Raw genomic sequence first — 18,191 nt, 5'->3', positions numbered from 1 at the left:
GTCTTGGCTACAGCAATCAGACAGGAAAATGGAATCAAAGGTATCCAAATAGGGGCAGAAGAGATCAAACTTTCACTCTTTGCTGATGATATGATATTATATCTAGAAAACTCCAAAGATTCAACCAAGAAACACCTGGAACTGATCAATGAATTTAGTAAAGTCTCAGGATACAAAATCAATACATAGAAATCAGAGGCATTCATATACGCCAGTAACAATCTAATTGAGAACCAAATCAAAGACTCAATTCCCTTCACAATAGCAACAAAGAAATTAAAATACCTAGGAATATACTTAACCAAGGATGTAAAAGACCTCTACAGGGAGAACTATGAAACACTGAGGAATGAAATAGAAGAGGATGTAAACTGATGGAAAACCATACCATGCTCGTGGATCGGGAGACTCAATACCATCAAAATGTCTATACTACCCAAACTGATCTACAGATTCAATGCAATACCTATTAAAATCCCATCAGCATTCTTCACAGATATAGAAAAAATAATTTTACGCTTCGTATGGAACCAAAGAAGACCCCGAATATCAAGAGCAATTCTAGGCAACAAAAACAAAATGGGAGGCATTAATATGCCAGATATCAAACTATACTACAAAGCTGTAGTAATTAAATCAATATGGTATTGGCACAAAAATAGGAATATTGACCAGTGGAACAGAAGTGAGAATCTTGATATAAAACCATCCTCATATAGCCATCTAATCTTTGACAAAACAGACAAAAACATACGCTGGGGAAAAGAATCCCTTTTCAATAAATGGTGCTGGGAAAACTGGATAGCCACCTGTAGAAGGCTAAAACAGGACCCACACCTTTCACCTCTCACAAAAACCAACTCACGCTGGATAAGACTTAAACCTAAGGTATGAAACTATTAGAACTCTAGAGGAAAAAGTTGGAAACACTCTCCTAGACATCGGCCTGGGCAAAGAGTTTATGAAGAAGTCCCCAAAGGCAATCACAGCAGCAACAAAAATAAATAAATGGGACATGATCAAACTACAAAGCTTCTGCACAGCCAAAGAAACAGTCATGAAAGTAAACAGAAAACCTACAGAATGGGAGAACATTTTTGCATCCTATGCATCTCATAAGGGACTGATAACTAGAATATACTTAGAACTCATGAAAATCAGGAAGAAAAATCAAATAACCCCATTAAAAAGTGGGCAAAGGACTTGAACAGAAACTTTTCTAAAGAAGACAGAAGAATGGCCAACAACCATATGAAAAAATGCTCAACATCTCTAATCATCAGGGAAATGCAAATCAAAACCACAATGAGATATCACTTAACTCCAGTGAGAATGGCCTTTATCAAAAAATCTCCAAACAATAAATGCTGGCGTGGTTGCAGAGAGAGGGGAACACTCCTACACTGCTGGTGGGACTGCAAACTAGTTCACCCTCTGTGTAAAGCAATATGGAGATACCTTAAAGCGATACAAGTGAATCTACCATTTGATCCAGCAATCCCATTGCTGGGCATCTACCCAAATGATCCAATGACACTCTACAAAAAAGACACCTGCACTTGAATGTTTATAGCAGCACAATTCATAATTGCAAGGCTGTGGAAACAGCCCAAGTGCCCATCAATCCAAGAATGGATTAATAAAATGTGGTATATGTATACCATGGAATACTATTCAGCTCTAAGAAACAATGGTGATATAGCACATCTTATATTTTCCTGGTTAGAGCTAGAACCCATACTACTAAGTCAAGTATCCCAAGAATGGAAAAACAAGCACCAGATATATCCTCCAGCAAACTGGTATTAACTGAGTAGCACCTAAGTGGACACATAGGTACTACAGTAATAGTGTATTGGGCAGGTGGGAGGGGGGGTGGGTATATACATACATAATGAGTGAGATGTGCACCATCTGGGGGATGGTCATGATGGAGACTCAGACTTGTGGGGGATGGGGGAAATGGGCATTTATTGAAACCTTAAAATCTGTACCCCCATAATATGCCGAAATAAAAAAAAATTAAAAAAAAAAAAGTCTCCGAAAAATAAATGCCGGCATGGATGTGGAGAGAGAGGAACACTCCTACACTGCTGGTGGGACTGCAAACTAGTTCACCCTCTGTGGAAAGCAATATGGAGACACCTTAAAGCGATACTAGTGAATCTACCATTTGATCCAGCAATCCCATTGCTGGGCATCTACCCAAATGATCCAATGACACTCTACAAAAGACACCTGCACTCGAATGTTTATAGCAGCACAATTCACAATTGCAAGGCTGTGGAAACAGCCCAAGTGCCCATCAATCCAAGAATGGATGAATAAAATGTGGTATATGTATACCATGGAGTACTATTCAGCTTTAAGAAACAATGGTGATATAACACATCTTATATTTTCCTGGTTAGAGCTGGAACCCATACTACTAAGTGAAGTTTCCCAAGAATGGAAAAACAAGCACCACATATACTCACCAGCAAACTGGTATTAACTGAGCAGCACCTAAGTGGAAACATAGTTACTAGAGTAATAGGGTACTGGGCACCGGGAAGGGAGGAGGGGGGAGGGGGGAGGGGGGCGGGGGGCGGGTATATACATACACAATGAGTGAGATGTGCACCATCTGGGGGATGGTCATGCTGGAAACTCAGACTTGTGGGGGAGGGGGGAATGGGCATTTATTGAAACCTTAAAATCTGTACCCCCATAATATGCCGAAATAAAAAAAAGATAAAAAAAAAAAAGAAGTCAACATAAACCACAGAGAGAGGGAACAGCCATTGTCTCCAGACTTTAGCATAAAAAATATTGCAGCACTTACTGCATGAACAAACGGCAACACTGTCCTAATGCACGAGCAGCAAATTCCCCTCAAAGGTATTCAAGTTTACTGGGCTGAAGCCAACATTTATTCAGGACCCACTTCTCTATCTCCCCACTTCCTACTTGCACTCCGGCCTGTGGCATGGTAATGGTCCCTATTAAATGTTTAACAAGTAGGTGAATGTTGTACATTCGTGTGGAAGATACTGGCATTCCTAGGGTACTAAGCAGAATTGTAACACATAGTAGGCATCAAAAAAATATGGCTAAATATAGGCTGCGCGGTGGCTCAGGCTTGTAATCCTAGTACTCTGGGAGGCCGAGGCGGGCGGATTGCTCAAGGTCAGGAGTTCAAAACCAGCCTGAGCGAAACCCTGTCTCTACTATTAAAAATAGAAAGAAATTAATTGGCCAATTAATATATATATATAAATTAGCCGGGCATGGTGGCAGGTGCCTGTAGTCCCAGCTACTCTAGCCTGGGCAACAAAGTGAGACTCTGTAAATATGAATGAAAACATGGACGGACACTGGCTTCAGGTCACAGTCTAAACTCAGGCCAGGAAGAAGCACTTGGTCCTGTCTACTTCGTTGGAGACAGAAATCAGTCAAGGCTTGGGGGAGGCACAAGGGAGTATGGAAAGGGCAGGGGGTTTCTAGTTCTTCATTTGTAATTGCTTCCCTCTTCAGTCCACTAAGGTATGACAGGGCCGGTCCCCTAATGGGGCCACTACTCTGCCTGGCTGGGAAGGCAGCCCTTGGACAGTCCTGTGGGGACAGGAGGGACCCTCCCAATGAAACTTCCCGATGTCTCTGTATTTCAATTAATTAATTAATTGAATGTTAATAGAATAATGAAAAATAAACTAATTTTAATTAATTTTTATCACGTTTTGAATAAAATTGCACCCTCCCTCTTCCATTATGGTAAACCCTTAAAATTACATTTATAGAAAATTACATCTACACAAGCTTCTATTAAACGCCAAATTCCAGGCCTAGGCTGTTGGCCAAATTTCATTTAAAGGGGATACTAAGTAAATTAGCTGAGCTGATTAAAAACACCTTCATCAAAGTAGAACATTGGTGCCAACAATATTAAGAGTTGAATTATTGATTTTTTTTTCATATACAGCAGGTGGTACATTAGCAGGGAGGCAAAGTGACCACTCTCCCTTTAGTTTGTGGGTAGTAAGAGGGAACTACCGACCTGCGGCTGGAGATCCAGGGAAGGGGGCACGGAGCAACGTGAGAGGCATAGGTAGAGGACCGGGCCTTGGTCAGGAGGGATGCTGGGGAGTGAGGGGAGGGAGGGGCGGAGACTGGTGGCCGGAGGGAGCAGAGGTCAGACGCCTGGAAGGGGGTCGCTGTCCGGGCGGAGCAGCGGCCACCTGCGCTGGCACCCGTCGGGCCGGACCCCAGCCCGGGCCGCGAGCCGGGCAGGCGCTGGAAGCGCGCACAGGGGCGCTCCCGCTCGCGGCCGCCAGAGGGCGCGGCCGGAGTTGGCGCGGCGGCGCCCGCGGGGGAGGGGGAGCCGCGGGGGAGGGGGAGCCGCGGAGAAGGGTCAGCCGCGGCGGCAGCGCAGCTCCGCTCCCCGCGCGTCTCCGGTCCCAGCGCCCACGTGGGGCGCGCATCCTCCGCCGCCGGGATGCGGCCGCCCGCCCGCCGCGGAAGCCGCCTGGCGCTGCCGGCGCTGCTCGCGCTCCTCACCTGCGCCCTGGGTAAGTAGCGGGCGGCCGGGCGCGCACGGGCGCGGCGTGGGCTTCGCGGGCGCAGCCGCCGGCGTCCGCGTCGGATTGGGAAGGAGGCGCCGGGCGGCCCAGCCCTCCGCCGGCGCCCGCGTCCCGCCGTCCGGTCCCCGCCGCGCCGCGCCGCGCCGGCAGCAGCGCCCTCTCGCGGCGCCCAGGTGGGACCCGGCGCCGGGACTCGGGGCGCGCCCGCCGGCCCCTCTCGGGCTCCGGGTCCCCGCCGCCCCCGGCCGCAGACTCGGTCTCCGCTCCTTCCGCCGGGGCCGGGCCGCGCGGCGGGGCGCGAGGGCGCGGCGCCCACCCCCACAGGAAGCGCGGAGCGGCTGTGCAACTGCGAGAAACTTTGAGCGAGGACGCGGTCCCGCCCCCCTGCCTTCCGCCGCGTCCCGCCGGCCTGCGCGCCCGCCCGGCCCCGCTCCCGCCAGCCCGCTCCGCGCGGCCCGAGGGCGAGAGGCGGCGGCCCGCGGTCCGCGCGCCCTGTGCCCGGCCTTCGGTTCTCGCCTGCCCCCGAGGGCGAGCGGCCAGCTTGGCACCAGCCCTCCCCGGATTCCGACCCGGGCGGCCGCGGGGCCTCGGCGTGGTGAGCGGGCGTGGCGCGGGCGACGCCGGGGGACGCCTCCTCAAGCCCGGGGTCTGCGCTGGGACGGCGGGACACGCCTGGGCACTGTGCGTGCGGGCGCCTGCCGCCCTAGTGCCCATGCCTGTTTGCCCTCCGTTCTCCTCACGGGGCATTGCCCCCTTTCTCATAAAGCGATGTCAATCAAAAAAGTGAAAAAAACAACCCAAATCCTTGTGATTGACTTTCGTGATGAGATTTGTTCAAGTTTGAATGCTTGGGCGAAAAATTATGCCCCTTCCAGACGATTATGTTGTTCTCAAACCCAGACTGACTTGTGTTCCCAGCCTGTGAAAAGGCAGTAATTTCAGATTTTTTAGAAATGGCAGAATGGTGCGTTTTAGCAAAAGACGTGGCGTTACTGCGCACAGCTTTTGTTAGCCCGCCGGAACCTTGACAGCCGGTTTTTATTTGGATTCAAGCTCGTCAAACAAGGACATTGTTTGCTGCTTCTGTGTACCCGTGGCGTCTCCAACTATAGGCCCTCAGTAAGCGTGGGAAAATCGAGTGAGGTTAGTTGGTAATTAATTGTTCACATGCGTGATTAATTAGGGGACAAATGTCATTAAAAGTATTGGGGCACACGTTGGGCAAAGAAGGCTATGCCTCATGGTCGGGAGCAGCTGAAATTTGGCCGGTCATCTGCTTAGTGGAAGAAACAGGCGTTGCTGGGTGTCAGGGCTGGGAAAGCCGGAGGCTGGAGGTTTGGGAAATTGTCTAGGTGACTCCTGGCTGCATCAGTTGGCTGGTTGCCTGGAAGGTTTGCAACTAACCAAGCGGGCGGGTGGTAACTGAAGTTGGCATTCTGTTTATAGCACTGCACTTTATACTCCTGTACTGGGGGTGTAATATTTGTATATAATATATTCGATATATGGGCTGAAATGCACATTTGTATTTGTATCGCTGTATGCATCTATTTTTTACAACCCTCAAGGGAATATTTGCACTGTCCAAATTTGATAATACACGGAAGGACATTCAGAATGAACTAAAATGTCAACACATTTTTAGAAATGTCTATTAGCCTTGTGAAGTTGTCAGATAAGCACAATAAATAAGACATAAAATGCATTAAAAGGTCCCTGCGAGACATTTGGGCATTGTGAACTGGCTTTCGTGGTTTGGTACAGACAGGAGGCTATGTTCCTCTAGGTCTGGAGTAAATCACGAGTAGCTTTTATTGAGCTCTGCTTTGATGTTAGGGGAGGGGCACAGGCATGTATAGAGATGTGGTCCCCACTCCTGATGTCCTCGGAATCTTGCTGAAGCCGAATATGGCAGCAGTCCTGAAGCACGTGAACAAATCCTGATGTTTATAAATACCTTAAATATTCCTGCGTGAGATTGGTCTGCCTCTATATTTAGTTTCCCTATGAACTGGATCATATTTATTTATATTTTTAGAGAAAAGTCTTTATAGAAAATTTATTTGAAACTCATATGCATATATAGACAAAATTCACTGCAACTTCAGTTCTAACACCTGGCACCAGTTCCAGAATAAGAAGATTTATTCAAACCTCTAGGTCACCACTTATTAGCTATGTAGCTTTTAGTGGCTTGGAGCTTCAGTTTTCTTGTATGAATGGGAGGCATGGACTAGTTAGATAAAATACTAGGACTTTGCTGTCTCTTACAGTTTTAACATACTGATTCCATTGTAGTAGAGACTGCTAACTACCTACCTTTTGTCCCTTCTTTTCTTAACAAAACTTATATAACTAGGGATGAGGGGAAGGGTGGATGAGTGGTGGCTAGTGGTAGCAATGTGAAACATTTCTCAGTAGCATTTGCAAATAATGGAAGCCAGTCTGTAGGAATTATTGGGTGGGGCTCCTGGCAAAGCTCATTCAAGGTGGACGGCCTTTTTGCCTTGTTTCATCCTCCTTCCTGTTGCCTCTTACTTGGATCTGATGGTTGGAGCCATGGTGGCCATCTTGTGACATGAGGTGACCTTAAAGATGGAAGCCAGTAGTAAGGATGGTGGAGCAGAATGACAGAAGAAGCCTGGATGCCAGGTGGCTATGGAGGGCCAGGCCAGCCCTGGATCACCTGTTACCAAACTTAAATTGCACGAGACTGTATGAAGCCCAGCCTAATCCAAATTGGTAGAAGCAGCTTATTTGAACCAATGGTATTGGTAAAATAGTAGGTATTAGCTTTCATTTTTTTACATCCCTATCTCTTCTATATATAAGCCAAGATTGTATTTCTTACCACCTGCCAAAATTAGGGATGATTTTTCATAGTGAGCCAGATCTTTCTCAGATTCCTTTCATTGCAGTGAGTCAGAAATTTTAGGAAGGTTGACACCAAGCGTCAGACTTAATTCCAGGTTGTTTTTGTTTTTTGATTTTTTATTTTTTAAAACCTCTTTTTTATTTTGTAAGCAGCATCCAGACATTACTGTCACAGATTTTAGTCTTCTGGTTGGATCGTTTGTTGCCCGAGACCACCCACGTTGGCACGGCCTCCTTGGTTGAGGACTTGACCCAGGACTTGACCCTTGCCTGCAGGCCACAGGCAAGCCTGACATGAGGTGGAGGGAGAGCGAACCTCTGCTCCACAGGATGTGGGGTGGGGAGGAGATGTTCTGACCCTTCGGTTAACTTCCTCAGAGGCAAACACTGTGGGCCCAGTACTTGAGCAAGTCTTAATAATTGGCCTTATTTGGAGTCAGGTATTTTGCTTTCTATTACACACATTGTAAAGCAAGCAAGCATGATGTCTAGGCATAGAGGTACTACTTCTGGGGAATTTGCAAATGTTATATGTTTTTCCTCTTGTAGCACTACATGTAGTCCATCTTTGGCATTATATAGATTCTTGCTTGAGAACAATATCCTGGAGTCCCCGTAGGTTAATCTCATCTTTTCCATGGGTCATCAGACTCATTGACCGAGGTCTCTCTTATTACCATGATTTCAAAGTTTTAGTCACTGAGCAATTTCCCATATAAACCTGATTCAGTGTAGGTACTGATTTGAACTACTAGAAAATGTTAATTTTACAGTAATATTAAAAGGAAAAACTACCCAAAGTCTGTTACTTATTGAAAGAGTAATGTGTCAAGCATTGGGATACTGCAGGAACAAGACAGATCTAGTCTGTCTCTGCCCTTGTGGAGCTTGCAGTCTAGAAGGGAATATGACTTTAAACAATAATGACACCAGAACTAGTTGCAGTTCTGCTAAATGCCGTGGAAGAACTGCTCAGGGTGCTGCGAGATGGCTTTCGCCTGGTCTGGGGCACTGGTCCTCAGCAGGGAACGATATTGCACCTTGGGGAATGTTTGTCACTGTCTGGAGATTTTTTTTTTTTTTTTTTTTTGTTTATACAGGGGCTGGTTTGGCAGAGGGTGCTGCTGGCATCTACAGCCAGGGGTGCTGCTGAACATCCTACAGTGCACAGGACAGACCCTTTTCTGCCATCGAGCAATTAATCATTGGGTCCAAAATGCCAGTAGTGCCAAGGTTGAGAAACCATGGAGTAAGGGCTCATGGCGGGCTTCCTAGAGGATGTGACTTCAGAGCTCAGACCTGCAGGGGAGGCAAGAATCAGTTCAGTGGCAGAGGAAGAGAGCTTGCCCAGCGAGGGATGGAGGCTGGTAGTGAAGGAGTCAAGCAGAGAAAGGACAGAGGACCGGAGGGTCCGAAAGAGGGGCAGGACCTTGCAGACTAGGTGACAGGTTTTGAGCTGTGTCCTCCCAGCAGTGGGAGGCGTTCAGGGGGCTGTAAGGGGGCAGGGCCTGATTTGACTAATGTTTTATGAAGCTCACTCTGGTTGTCCTGTGGAACAGGAGTGGGGGGGGGGTGCGGAGTGGGGGGGAGGGCTGTGCTGGCTACAGCCAGGTATGAAATGATTAAGAATCTCTAGGTCTTGGTGATCGATTGGGAACAGTGGGCTGAGAGAAAGGGCGGGGACAGGGATGAGTCACCAATTTCTGTCACTATCTCTGGAAAGTCGTGCTGTTTACTGACTTAGGCACTAATGGGGGAGGACAGGATAAAAAGAAGTTTGTTCATTGTGGTTCAATGTGCATGACAAAATATGTAAGATGTAATAAATTTTAAGTGTTCAGTTCTGTAGCATTAAGTATCCTGACGTTTTCTGAAATATACTTTGACTTTTATGTGGAAGTGAGGCTGAGCAGTTGTTTTGGACAAGTTGACTTTGGGGTGCCTGTGTGACTTTCAGGTTCCACATTAGGTGAGTAGTTACATGTTTGGGTCTGAAGCCCAGAGGAGAGGTCAGCTAGGGAGGTATTTGGGGGTCCTTATGCTAGGTTTCAATTTAAGTAGATTTTTTTTTGTTTTGAGAGAGTCCCACTCTGTTGCCCGGGCTAGAGTGCCGTGGCGTCAGCCTAGCTCATAGCAACCTCAAACTCCTGGGCTCAAGTGATCCTCCTGCCTCAGCCTCCCGAGTAGCTGGGACTACAGGCATGCACTACCACGCCTGGATAATTTTTTCCTTTCTTTCTTTCTTTTTTTTTTTTTTTGAGACAGAGTCTCACTTTGTTGCCCAGGCTAGAGTGAGTGCCGTGGCGTCAAGCCTAGCTCACAGCAACCTCAAACTCCTGGGCTCAAGCAATCCTGCTGCCTCAGCCTCCCAAGTAGCTGGGACTACAGGCATGTGCCACCATGCGCGGCTAATTTTTTCTCTATATATTAGTTGGCCAATTAATTTCTTTCTATTTATAGTAGAGACGGGGTCTTGTTCTTGCTCAGGCTGGTTTCGAACTCCTGACCTCGAGCAATCCACCCGCCTCGGCCTCCCAGAGTGCTAGGATTACAGGCGTGAGCCACCGTGCCCAGCTCTGGCTAATATTTTCTATATATTTTTAGTTGGCCAATTTCTTTCTATTTTTTAGTAGAGACAGGGTCTCGCTCTTGCTCAGGCTGGTTTGGAACTCCTGACCTTAAGCGATCCTCCTGCCTTGGCCTTCCAGAGTGCTAGGATTACAGGCATGAGCCACTGTGCCTGGCCCGATTTTTGTGGGTTTTTTTTTTTTTTTTTCCTTTTTTAGAGATGGGGTCTGGCTATATTGTCTAAGCTAGACTTGAACTCTTGGGCTCAAGTGATCCTTCTGCCACAGCCTCCGGAGTAGATGGGACTATTAGTGTGAGCCACTGAACCCCACATTCCCTTTCTCCCTTCCTTCCTTCCCGCCCTTTCTTTCTTTTCTTTTTTAGAAGAGCCTTGATTGACAGAATAAATTTATTTAAGCTTTCACTCAAAGTGTATGTGTACCAAAGATTTGGTAGAAGTGGGGAAGAAAACAGTCTTTATCTGCATGTTGTAAAGCTGCAGGTTTAGGGGAAAATGAGGGTAAGTATCATCAAATAAGGTTTGAATGTATCTTAAGTATAGCAATGCCATTTTCTCCTAGAGATATAACTTATTTTCACTCCTAAAGGAATATTTTGTGAAAGTGAAAAGATGATATAGTTTACATCATTGCTTCCCGTAAGAAGCTCAAGGCTCTTTATACATCACATTGAATTTATCTTCTCCAAATCCTTGAGGGGAATTATGGGGAGCTTGTTCTTTGTTTACGAGATGAATGAAGTAAAGGAAGTTAAATGGCCAAGGCCTGTTGTGAAAATAGCTGTGTGTTCAGTTCCCTTGAGTTCCTGGCTAGCTGACCGCTCCAGTGCCTGTCAGACTGCGGCACACGTGAGAATCAGCTCAGCGTCTTAAAGAAGCCCCTGTTTGTTAAAATGCAGATTCCTGGGTTCCAGCTCCAGATTTTCTCATTCAGAAGATCTGAGGTGAGGCCTGTGGGTTTGTATTTTTGACAAGGCCCCCAGGTGAGTTGTCTGTGCAGCTGGGTGTGAGAACCCCGCCTGGGCCACTCCAAGCCTGGGTAAAACCTGGGGCTGTTATTGGGTGATTTTTGTGAACATCTGTAGAATGTAAAGATGATCAATGGTTGCTTTGTCTTTAAAATGAAATAGGGGGTTGTTCTGGAGAGAGGAAAATATGGCATCGAGGCCTACCGCTCATCAATCCGGTGCTTTGTGTACTTGGGAAAGGAGCGAGAAATCCCAGAACTCAAATTAAGGAGCGTCTTTCTCTGGTTCCAGCATCATTTGGCAGGTTTTCAAATGCTACTGGAGGGACCATAGTCTGTGGAGCATGAGTTTCAAAAATTAGAGCAGTGAGTTGTTCGAGCAAAGGTTTTCGGACAATATACAAGTAAGTTCCTGAAGGCTCAGGGTGTCTCAGACTGTGTATCCCCAACCCCCCGGCCATGGCCTGGTGATGGCTGTGGCCCCTTAGGAAACGGGCCTTGCATCACCGCCTGAGCTCGGCAACACCCCCAACCATCCCCAGCACGTGGGAAATTTGTCTTCTGTGAAACTGGTCCCTGGTGCCAGAAAGGTTGGGGACTGCTGACGTACACCATGGATTGAGTGGTACTGACAGGGGAAAATACACTTTTTGTAAAAGATACTCAAAAGTTAATGGTAAATTGTATTTTTATAAATGAAGCCTAATAGTTAATTGTTCACTAGTACTCTTGCAATTTTAAGAAATTGTACAAAGTGCTATTTTGTGTGTGTTTGAATACTTGCTCTGTGTTCCTCTTCGGTGTGTTGTGGGGTAGATAGTGTGACCAGGGACTTTCAGACCCTTCCTGTGACTTAGGCTATGGAACACGCATATGTGTATATGGGGCGGGGGGAGGGCTTAATCTCAACCCAAATTCTGTTTGAGTTGGAATTTTCTGGTTTTCATATCCTGAGTGATTGTTTTTTTTTTTTTTTTTTTTTTGAGACAGAGTCTCACTTCTGTTGCCCAGGCTAGAGTGCCATGGTGTCAGCCTAGCTCACAGCAACCTCAAACTCCTGGGCTCAAGCGATCCTCCTGCCTCAGCCTCCTGAGTTGTTGGGACTACAGGCATGTGCCACCATGCCCGGCTAATTTTTATATATATATATATATATATATTTTTTTTTTTTTTGGTTAGCCAATTAATTTCTTTCTATTTATAGTAGAGACAGGGTCTCACTCTTGCTCAGGCTGGTCTCGAACTCCTGACCTTGAACAGTCTACCTGCCTCGGCCTCCCAGAGTGCTAGGATTACAGGCATGAGCCACTGCGCCCGGCCCTGAGTGATTGTTTAAATGAGATATGAATCAAAAAAGGAAATTATCTTTTCCTCCTAAACATATACAGTTATTTCCTATCCGTTTTTTCCCATTTACTGCCCTTTCAATGTACTGGTCCTGTCAAAGTTGGTGGCCAAGTGAGGAGAAACCTGTATCCCAAGCTCCGTTTTCCCTTTGACATCTATGATACAACAGCAGATGAGTTGCGGATAGAGCAAGGTCAAGTTTGAGCGGGTTGTTGTGGCTCAGAGCAGTAGCATGTCTTCACCGAGCTCCTGCCGTGCCGTGGTGGGAGGCCCAGCCCCTTCCTCACTGCTTTGTGAGGGCTGCATCACTTTGTCAATGCCATGGAACCCATGGGACTACTGAGATAGGGGTTCCCTGACCCCAAATACTGTCCAATTCTCAGCTTGCCGAGGCAGCAGAATTGTGCTGGCATCTTCCCCCGTAAGCAGATCTCTTTTTGTAAAGAGCGTACTGGTTGGTAAAATCTCTGTAGCGTTTACCGTAGGCCGGGTGCTGCTCTGAACCTGAACTACACTGGCTGGTTTAGTTCTTGCTTCGTTTCCCCTGCCAGGGAGAGGTTGCTGAACCACTAAGAGGCAGAGCCTGGGTTTGAACCCAGGTGGATCGAATGTTGGCACTGTATTCTGACCTTGTGCCATAGGACTTCTCATAGTGCAGCCTGGCCTGGGGCCCGAGTGTCCCCTGCTGCTGTGTCTTTTTGTTGTCCCATGCAGCTGTAAGGAGAGAGTGCCTTGGAAAAACTCCTTTAAAGAATTCCCTAAAAATTCCTTAATCAATTGCCTTCTCTCCTGCTTCTCCCTGCCTGGTCATTCCTTTAGTCTCCTTTGCAGTTTGTCCCTGCAGTGGGGTTCCCCTGCCCCGTCCTTGGCCCCACACGCTGCCCTGGGTGACACGTCCAGGCTGTGGCCTCAGCTCCTGTGTGCAGTGGTGACGGCCGTGCTGGGCGCTGTCATCTCACCCCTCCATGTTGGCCACCGCCATGGGATGTGTCCCCGTGAGTGTCCTCAGGATGCCGGAGCAGAATTGAGCTTCCTCAAACAGCTGCCACCTCCCTTATCCTCTGCCGTGTGACTGTCACTCCAGCCTCCCAGTCACTGGGGTTGGAGCCCCGAGGCCCTGCTTTCCTGGGTGATCTGCCCCAGGCTGCAGCTTCTGCTGTCCTCACACTGGCCCCCGCCTGCCCCAGCGCCGGGCTCCTGCCACCCTGCCCAGCCCTGGAGCACCCCTGCCCACTCCCATAGTCCTTTCTGGTCCCCCTGCAGCCACTCCGTGCACTACCTCGAGAAAGCTGTCCTGGCCACTCACCTCAGTGTGGCGTCACCCCCTTGAACGCCTCACACGGCTGTTCCTGGCCCTCAGAAAAGACCAGACGCCACAGCACCAGCCCCTGTCCTGATCTGGCCCCTGCCGACCTCGGCCTCTTCCCCAGCCTGTGAGTCCCCACCCAGGGGTCCCTGCCCTGTCACTGCCCCCATCAGGTCCCCACCCCAGTCACTCCCCCAGGCGTCTCTGTCCCTGTGTGGGTTGGTTCTGTTTCGTGCTCCCGTGTGGGTGACAGACCCCCGTTCTCTGGTGTGGGGGGTGCCGCACCGTGGGTGACGTCCCCAGCGTGTCTGCTCCTGCAGGGACAGTGGGTGTGTCGAGGAGGGTGAGGCAGAGGCAGGCCTTACCCCTGTCGCTGCGCCGCGAGTGCGTTTGTTTCTGTCCCCTCTGCTGCCACGGATCATCTTTGAAGCAGTCACTCCAGGCAGTCACCTGGCTGTGGGCCGTGAGTCCTGGAGCTTCAGGCCCCCAGGACCTGGGACTCATCCGGAAAGCTCCAGGGAGAGGGAGCCTCTGGCGGCTGGAGCTGCTGCGCTGGGGACACGTTTTGTAAGTAGGTCACAGGATAGAAAGCGAGTCCCCAAAGGCTCCCTCCCGGTGTGGTGGGAGGAGGGAGAGAGCCTGAGCCACATGGCTTCTAGGAGGTGTCCCCATGAAAAGCAGGGCCACAGGCACCAGCTTTTGTCCCCTCCCTCCTGGCTTGTGTGCAGGGCACAGGCACCTAGACCCTGCCCAGACTGACAGTGTCACCATAGCTATCAGCGCCCGCAGCTGTCGCTGGGCTTTCTACTTGCTGCATGCCCCACTTACGCACCCGGCTGTGCCCTCCAAGGGGGTGATTTGCACCTGAGCTGTTCCTTGTCCTTTGTGTTTCACCTGGTTTCTATGATAGATGCTCCTGGGAGAGTTTGGGAAGACGGATCAGGAGAGCAGGAATAAGATCAAGTTAGGAGCACAGTCCTCTTTCCTGGCTGGGAGTGGGGCCCTCACCCCTCCCAGGAACAGGGGAAGATAGTTAATTAGCGCTGCTCAAATGCAGTGCAATTAATTATGGGCCAGTTTTCTTGCACCCGGGGGCTTAAGCTGGCCTAGAAATCTTAGTCCCAGGTTAGTTGTAAAATCTTGATTTATCTCCCTGTATAGGTGTGCGAACACATTCATTGGCTTGAATTATTTAAAGTTATCATGAAAAGGGTCCAATTTCTATTGCCTGCCCTGATTTGCACTTTAAATATAGTTCCCTGTTGCCATCACCAGAATTCGTGTTGAAAATAGAAAAGGGAAAATTACTTTTAAACAACAATTTGACATAGAAAAGCACGATTTACCTTGGAATGTTTCTCAAACTGCACATTAATGCACTCAGCCCAAGTTTTCAAGGGTATTTTTCCCTGCTGAATCTGGAAATTAGTATGAAAGCAAACAGCAGACATTGAGCCCCAGGGGGCCACGCCTGTGTGCCCCTTGGTGGGGGCAGGAGGGGATCTGTCCCTCCCTCCTTCCTCCTCTCACTCCCCAGCCCAGGCCCACTGTGGCGGGCGCTCTTGTTAGACTTATTGAACGTGACAGGCAGATGAAACCGGGATTTTGTTGGGAGGACTTCTCTAAATGACTCATTATTTTAAGATTGATTTATTAGTGGCATAGCATATTCTGTGCCTTTAAAATACATTTGGTTCCTTGATGATTTCTTTTGTTTTATTTTGGTTATGGAAATGTACCAATAAAACCAATTGGCACTTTATTTTTAGTATTCGTCTAATGAGGATTATCTTGCCTTATGATTTGCTCTTGTGACTGAAAGTATCTCTGATGCATTTCTTATTTCATTGCTTTAAATAGTATATAATTTATATCTATCACGGGAAAAAGGAGTTTTTAATTTCGCAACAGAGCGATGGGTAGAAATGACAGGCTTTTTTGTTTGTTTGTTTTAAAGGCTATTTTAATTCTAGGTCCGTGTTTGGGGGTAGAACTGGAATATGGTTTAACTTCAGCTCACTTAAGCCTTGTTTGAGTAAAGGCAAGGCGTCTTGATTCTGACAAGAAGGGTTTGTGGAATTCACTTGATTTATTAGCAATATCCTCCTCCTATGTAATTCCTGCTTTAAACAGTTAATATTAGCTGGTTACTCATGAGAGGTGATGCATTAGTAATTCCCGGGACCAGTACCAGTTTCCTGCACTATATAGACTATACTATGGGCCGGTGGCTTCTGTGTTCACATACACTCCCTTGTCATATAGCTGTCTGGCCTTGTCAAAAAGTGAGGTAAAAGTAAATGCTGGTTATTAGATGATGTCACTGAACCTGCTAAATTGAGAAAGTTATTTTACTTGATCAAAGAAAAATACTAACTCGGAAATCTTTGTCTGTGTTTGGAATTAGGAATTGATTGGGGTTGGGCGGATGGGTTTTTGAATCAAAGTCATGAATTAGTTTGACTACAGTTTTTAAATATCCTGTAAGTTCTCAGAATGTCTGTTTTCTGGAACTGGGGTGCTAAGCTATGTTAATATGTTGCAACCTCCAACTATGATATTCATTAAATAATTCTATTTTTGATACCTTCTTGAGGTTTTTCAATGTGCATATTAGCTTGGAGGTAAATACAATAAAACAAAACAAAAAAATGTAAGTGCCCAGGAGCAGAATTTAATGGCATTTGGAGTTCAGTCTCTCTGTTCTTCTTAGAATGTGATGCATGATTTGGGCTTTGCTTTTCCTGTGTGTGTGTGTGTGTGTGTGTGTGTGTGTGTGTGTGTGTGTAAATAAGTGTAAAAAGTGAGAAAATGGTTCAGATCCTGGTAAAAATAAATTGAGGCACACTAAACTCCTCCATTTTTCTGGGTTGACACTGCCTAGGATAAGGATTAGGCAGCCCTTAAGTGGCACAACCCTAGGACCCTAGTGAACACTTGCCTTCATTCATTCATTCAGTGAATATGTATTGAGCTCTCTCTAGGTGCCAGCTGTGCTCTTGGGGTGGGGGTAAATAAAACAGTAAATAAAACTATATTCCTGCCCTCATGGAGCTTGACACAAACTGAAAGGTAAGTAATAAATATATTTAAACATACCTGATGTCAGTGGCTGATCAGTGCTCTGGAGCAGCAGTCCCCAACCTTTTTGGCATCAGGTACCGTTTTCACAGAAGACAATTTTTCCACGGGGAGGGGGAGATGGTTTCGGGTTGATTCAAGTGCATGACGTTTATTGTGCACTTATTATTATCACATTGTAATATACAATGAAATAATTGTGAAACTCACCATAGGTTGGGGCCCCCTCTCTGGAGGGTAGTGAAGTTGAGTGAGGCGGAGAAGGACGGGGTGGTGTTGAGGATTCAGTTTCATCTGGGGTGTCTCAGGGAGGCGTCACTCATATCTGCTGTTATCTAAATTCCTCATGTAGAGGTTCACTTGGCTTACGTTTCAATTTCACCCTGCCTTTCGAAATGTCATTCTGGAAATGGAAACGTTTAAACTATGTTAGTCATTTGGTTCTTAGTGTGAATATGTTTTAGATTATTTCCTTTGAGCAAATGTTAATGGAGAATTTGAGGCAGTGGATGTCAGGAGGTGGGACTGGGGAAGGAATTAGAAGGAATCCGAATGGGTGAAGCTGTCTCCCGGTCTGAGTAGGGTCTCCTCTGCCACCCAGCTAGCCCTGCTGCCGACACTCATTGTTCCGTGGTATTGCCTCTCTGACCCTGTCAGTACATCACTGCTCTGTGGCATTGCCCATTTGCTTCTAGAAATGCTAATTGGAGAAAGCAAACTCCATGCAATGCTTTCCTCTTAGCTCTTCAGGTGAAATGCACTTAAGGTTAAGGTATTATTTTTTGTGCTGTTAAGCTACCTGTTGGCTTATGATTTTGCTTTACATTTTCAAAGTGTTACTGTCATTTTGCTATTATTTTTAATGCAGACCTTACATGTATCTCTAGGGATATCTTTGTCTATTATGGACTGAAAACCTTAAATCATTTCTAAGTGGGGAGTGATTTTAGTTCCCTGCTGCTCTCCTGGCCCCAAGGCCTTGGTAGGTTCTGTTAGGACTTTGTGGGGTTCTGTGCTGGCTGGCAGCAGTATCTGTACCATGCTTCTAACCCCACAGCCACTAAGAAAAAACTCACTCCAAATTTAGCTCTGCTGCCTGCCAGGCTTTGGCAGTGATTTGAGGGTGGGAATTTGTACTTCTTCCCTCTGGATTCTCAGGAATTCTCCTTTGCTCAGAAAGGCACAAGAATTAAGGTTTCTAAGTAGTAGTATTTTATATACATCTGTTGTGTAGTTTATATCTATAGACACAAGTGGTACGTAGATTTTAATTTGTTTGAGGTATTGTTTCTTTTGCTTGGTAGCCTAAGCATGTTGGCTTCGTGTCGATGAATAATTTTAGGTCTGAGATGAAGAAAGCCAGTAATACTAGTTTGCAGCAGTGCAGCTGCTTAAAAATGAGCAAAACGTGTCTTGTTAAAGTATCTTTTTCCCCCTTATTATAAGCAAAACTGTTGAATGTGAGAATGA

General features: G+C 47.0%; 1 protein-coding gene across 2 annotated transcripts in view; it reads left to right on the top strand.

Moving 5' to 3' along the window:
• Positions 1-4,163: 4,163 nt before the first annotated feature.
• Positions 4,164-18,191, top strand: part of B3GLCT (beta 3-glucosyltransferase) — a 95,230-nt gene continuing 81,202 nt past the window's right edge. The window contains exon 1 of one of the 2 annotated variants that reach the window (XM_020290449.2): positions 4,164-4,547. In XM_020290449.2, the coding sequence (XP_020146038.2) occupies positions 4,475-4,547 (73 nt within the window). In that variant the 5' untranslated portion in view covers positions 4,164-4,474. Of the gene's footprint in view, positions 4,548-14,066; positions 14,208-18,191 lie in introns of those variants that run through there. The other variant, XM_020290450.2, reaches the window with a different exon arrangement.

Source organism: Microcebus murinus, chromosome 13 (assembly GCF_040939455.1).
Source record: "Microcebus murinus isolate Inina chromosome 13, M.murinus_Inina_mat1.0, whole genome shotgun sequence".
Classification (NCBI taxonomy): domain Eukaryota; kingdom Metazoa; phylum Chordata; class Mammalia; order Primates; family Cheirogaleidae; genus Microcebus; species Microcebus murinus.
The sequence above is the reverse complement of the archived record's forward strand: the minus strand, read 5'-3'. Positions and strand labels throughout refer to the sequence as shown.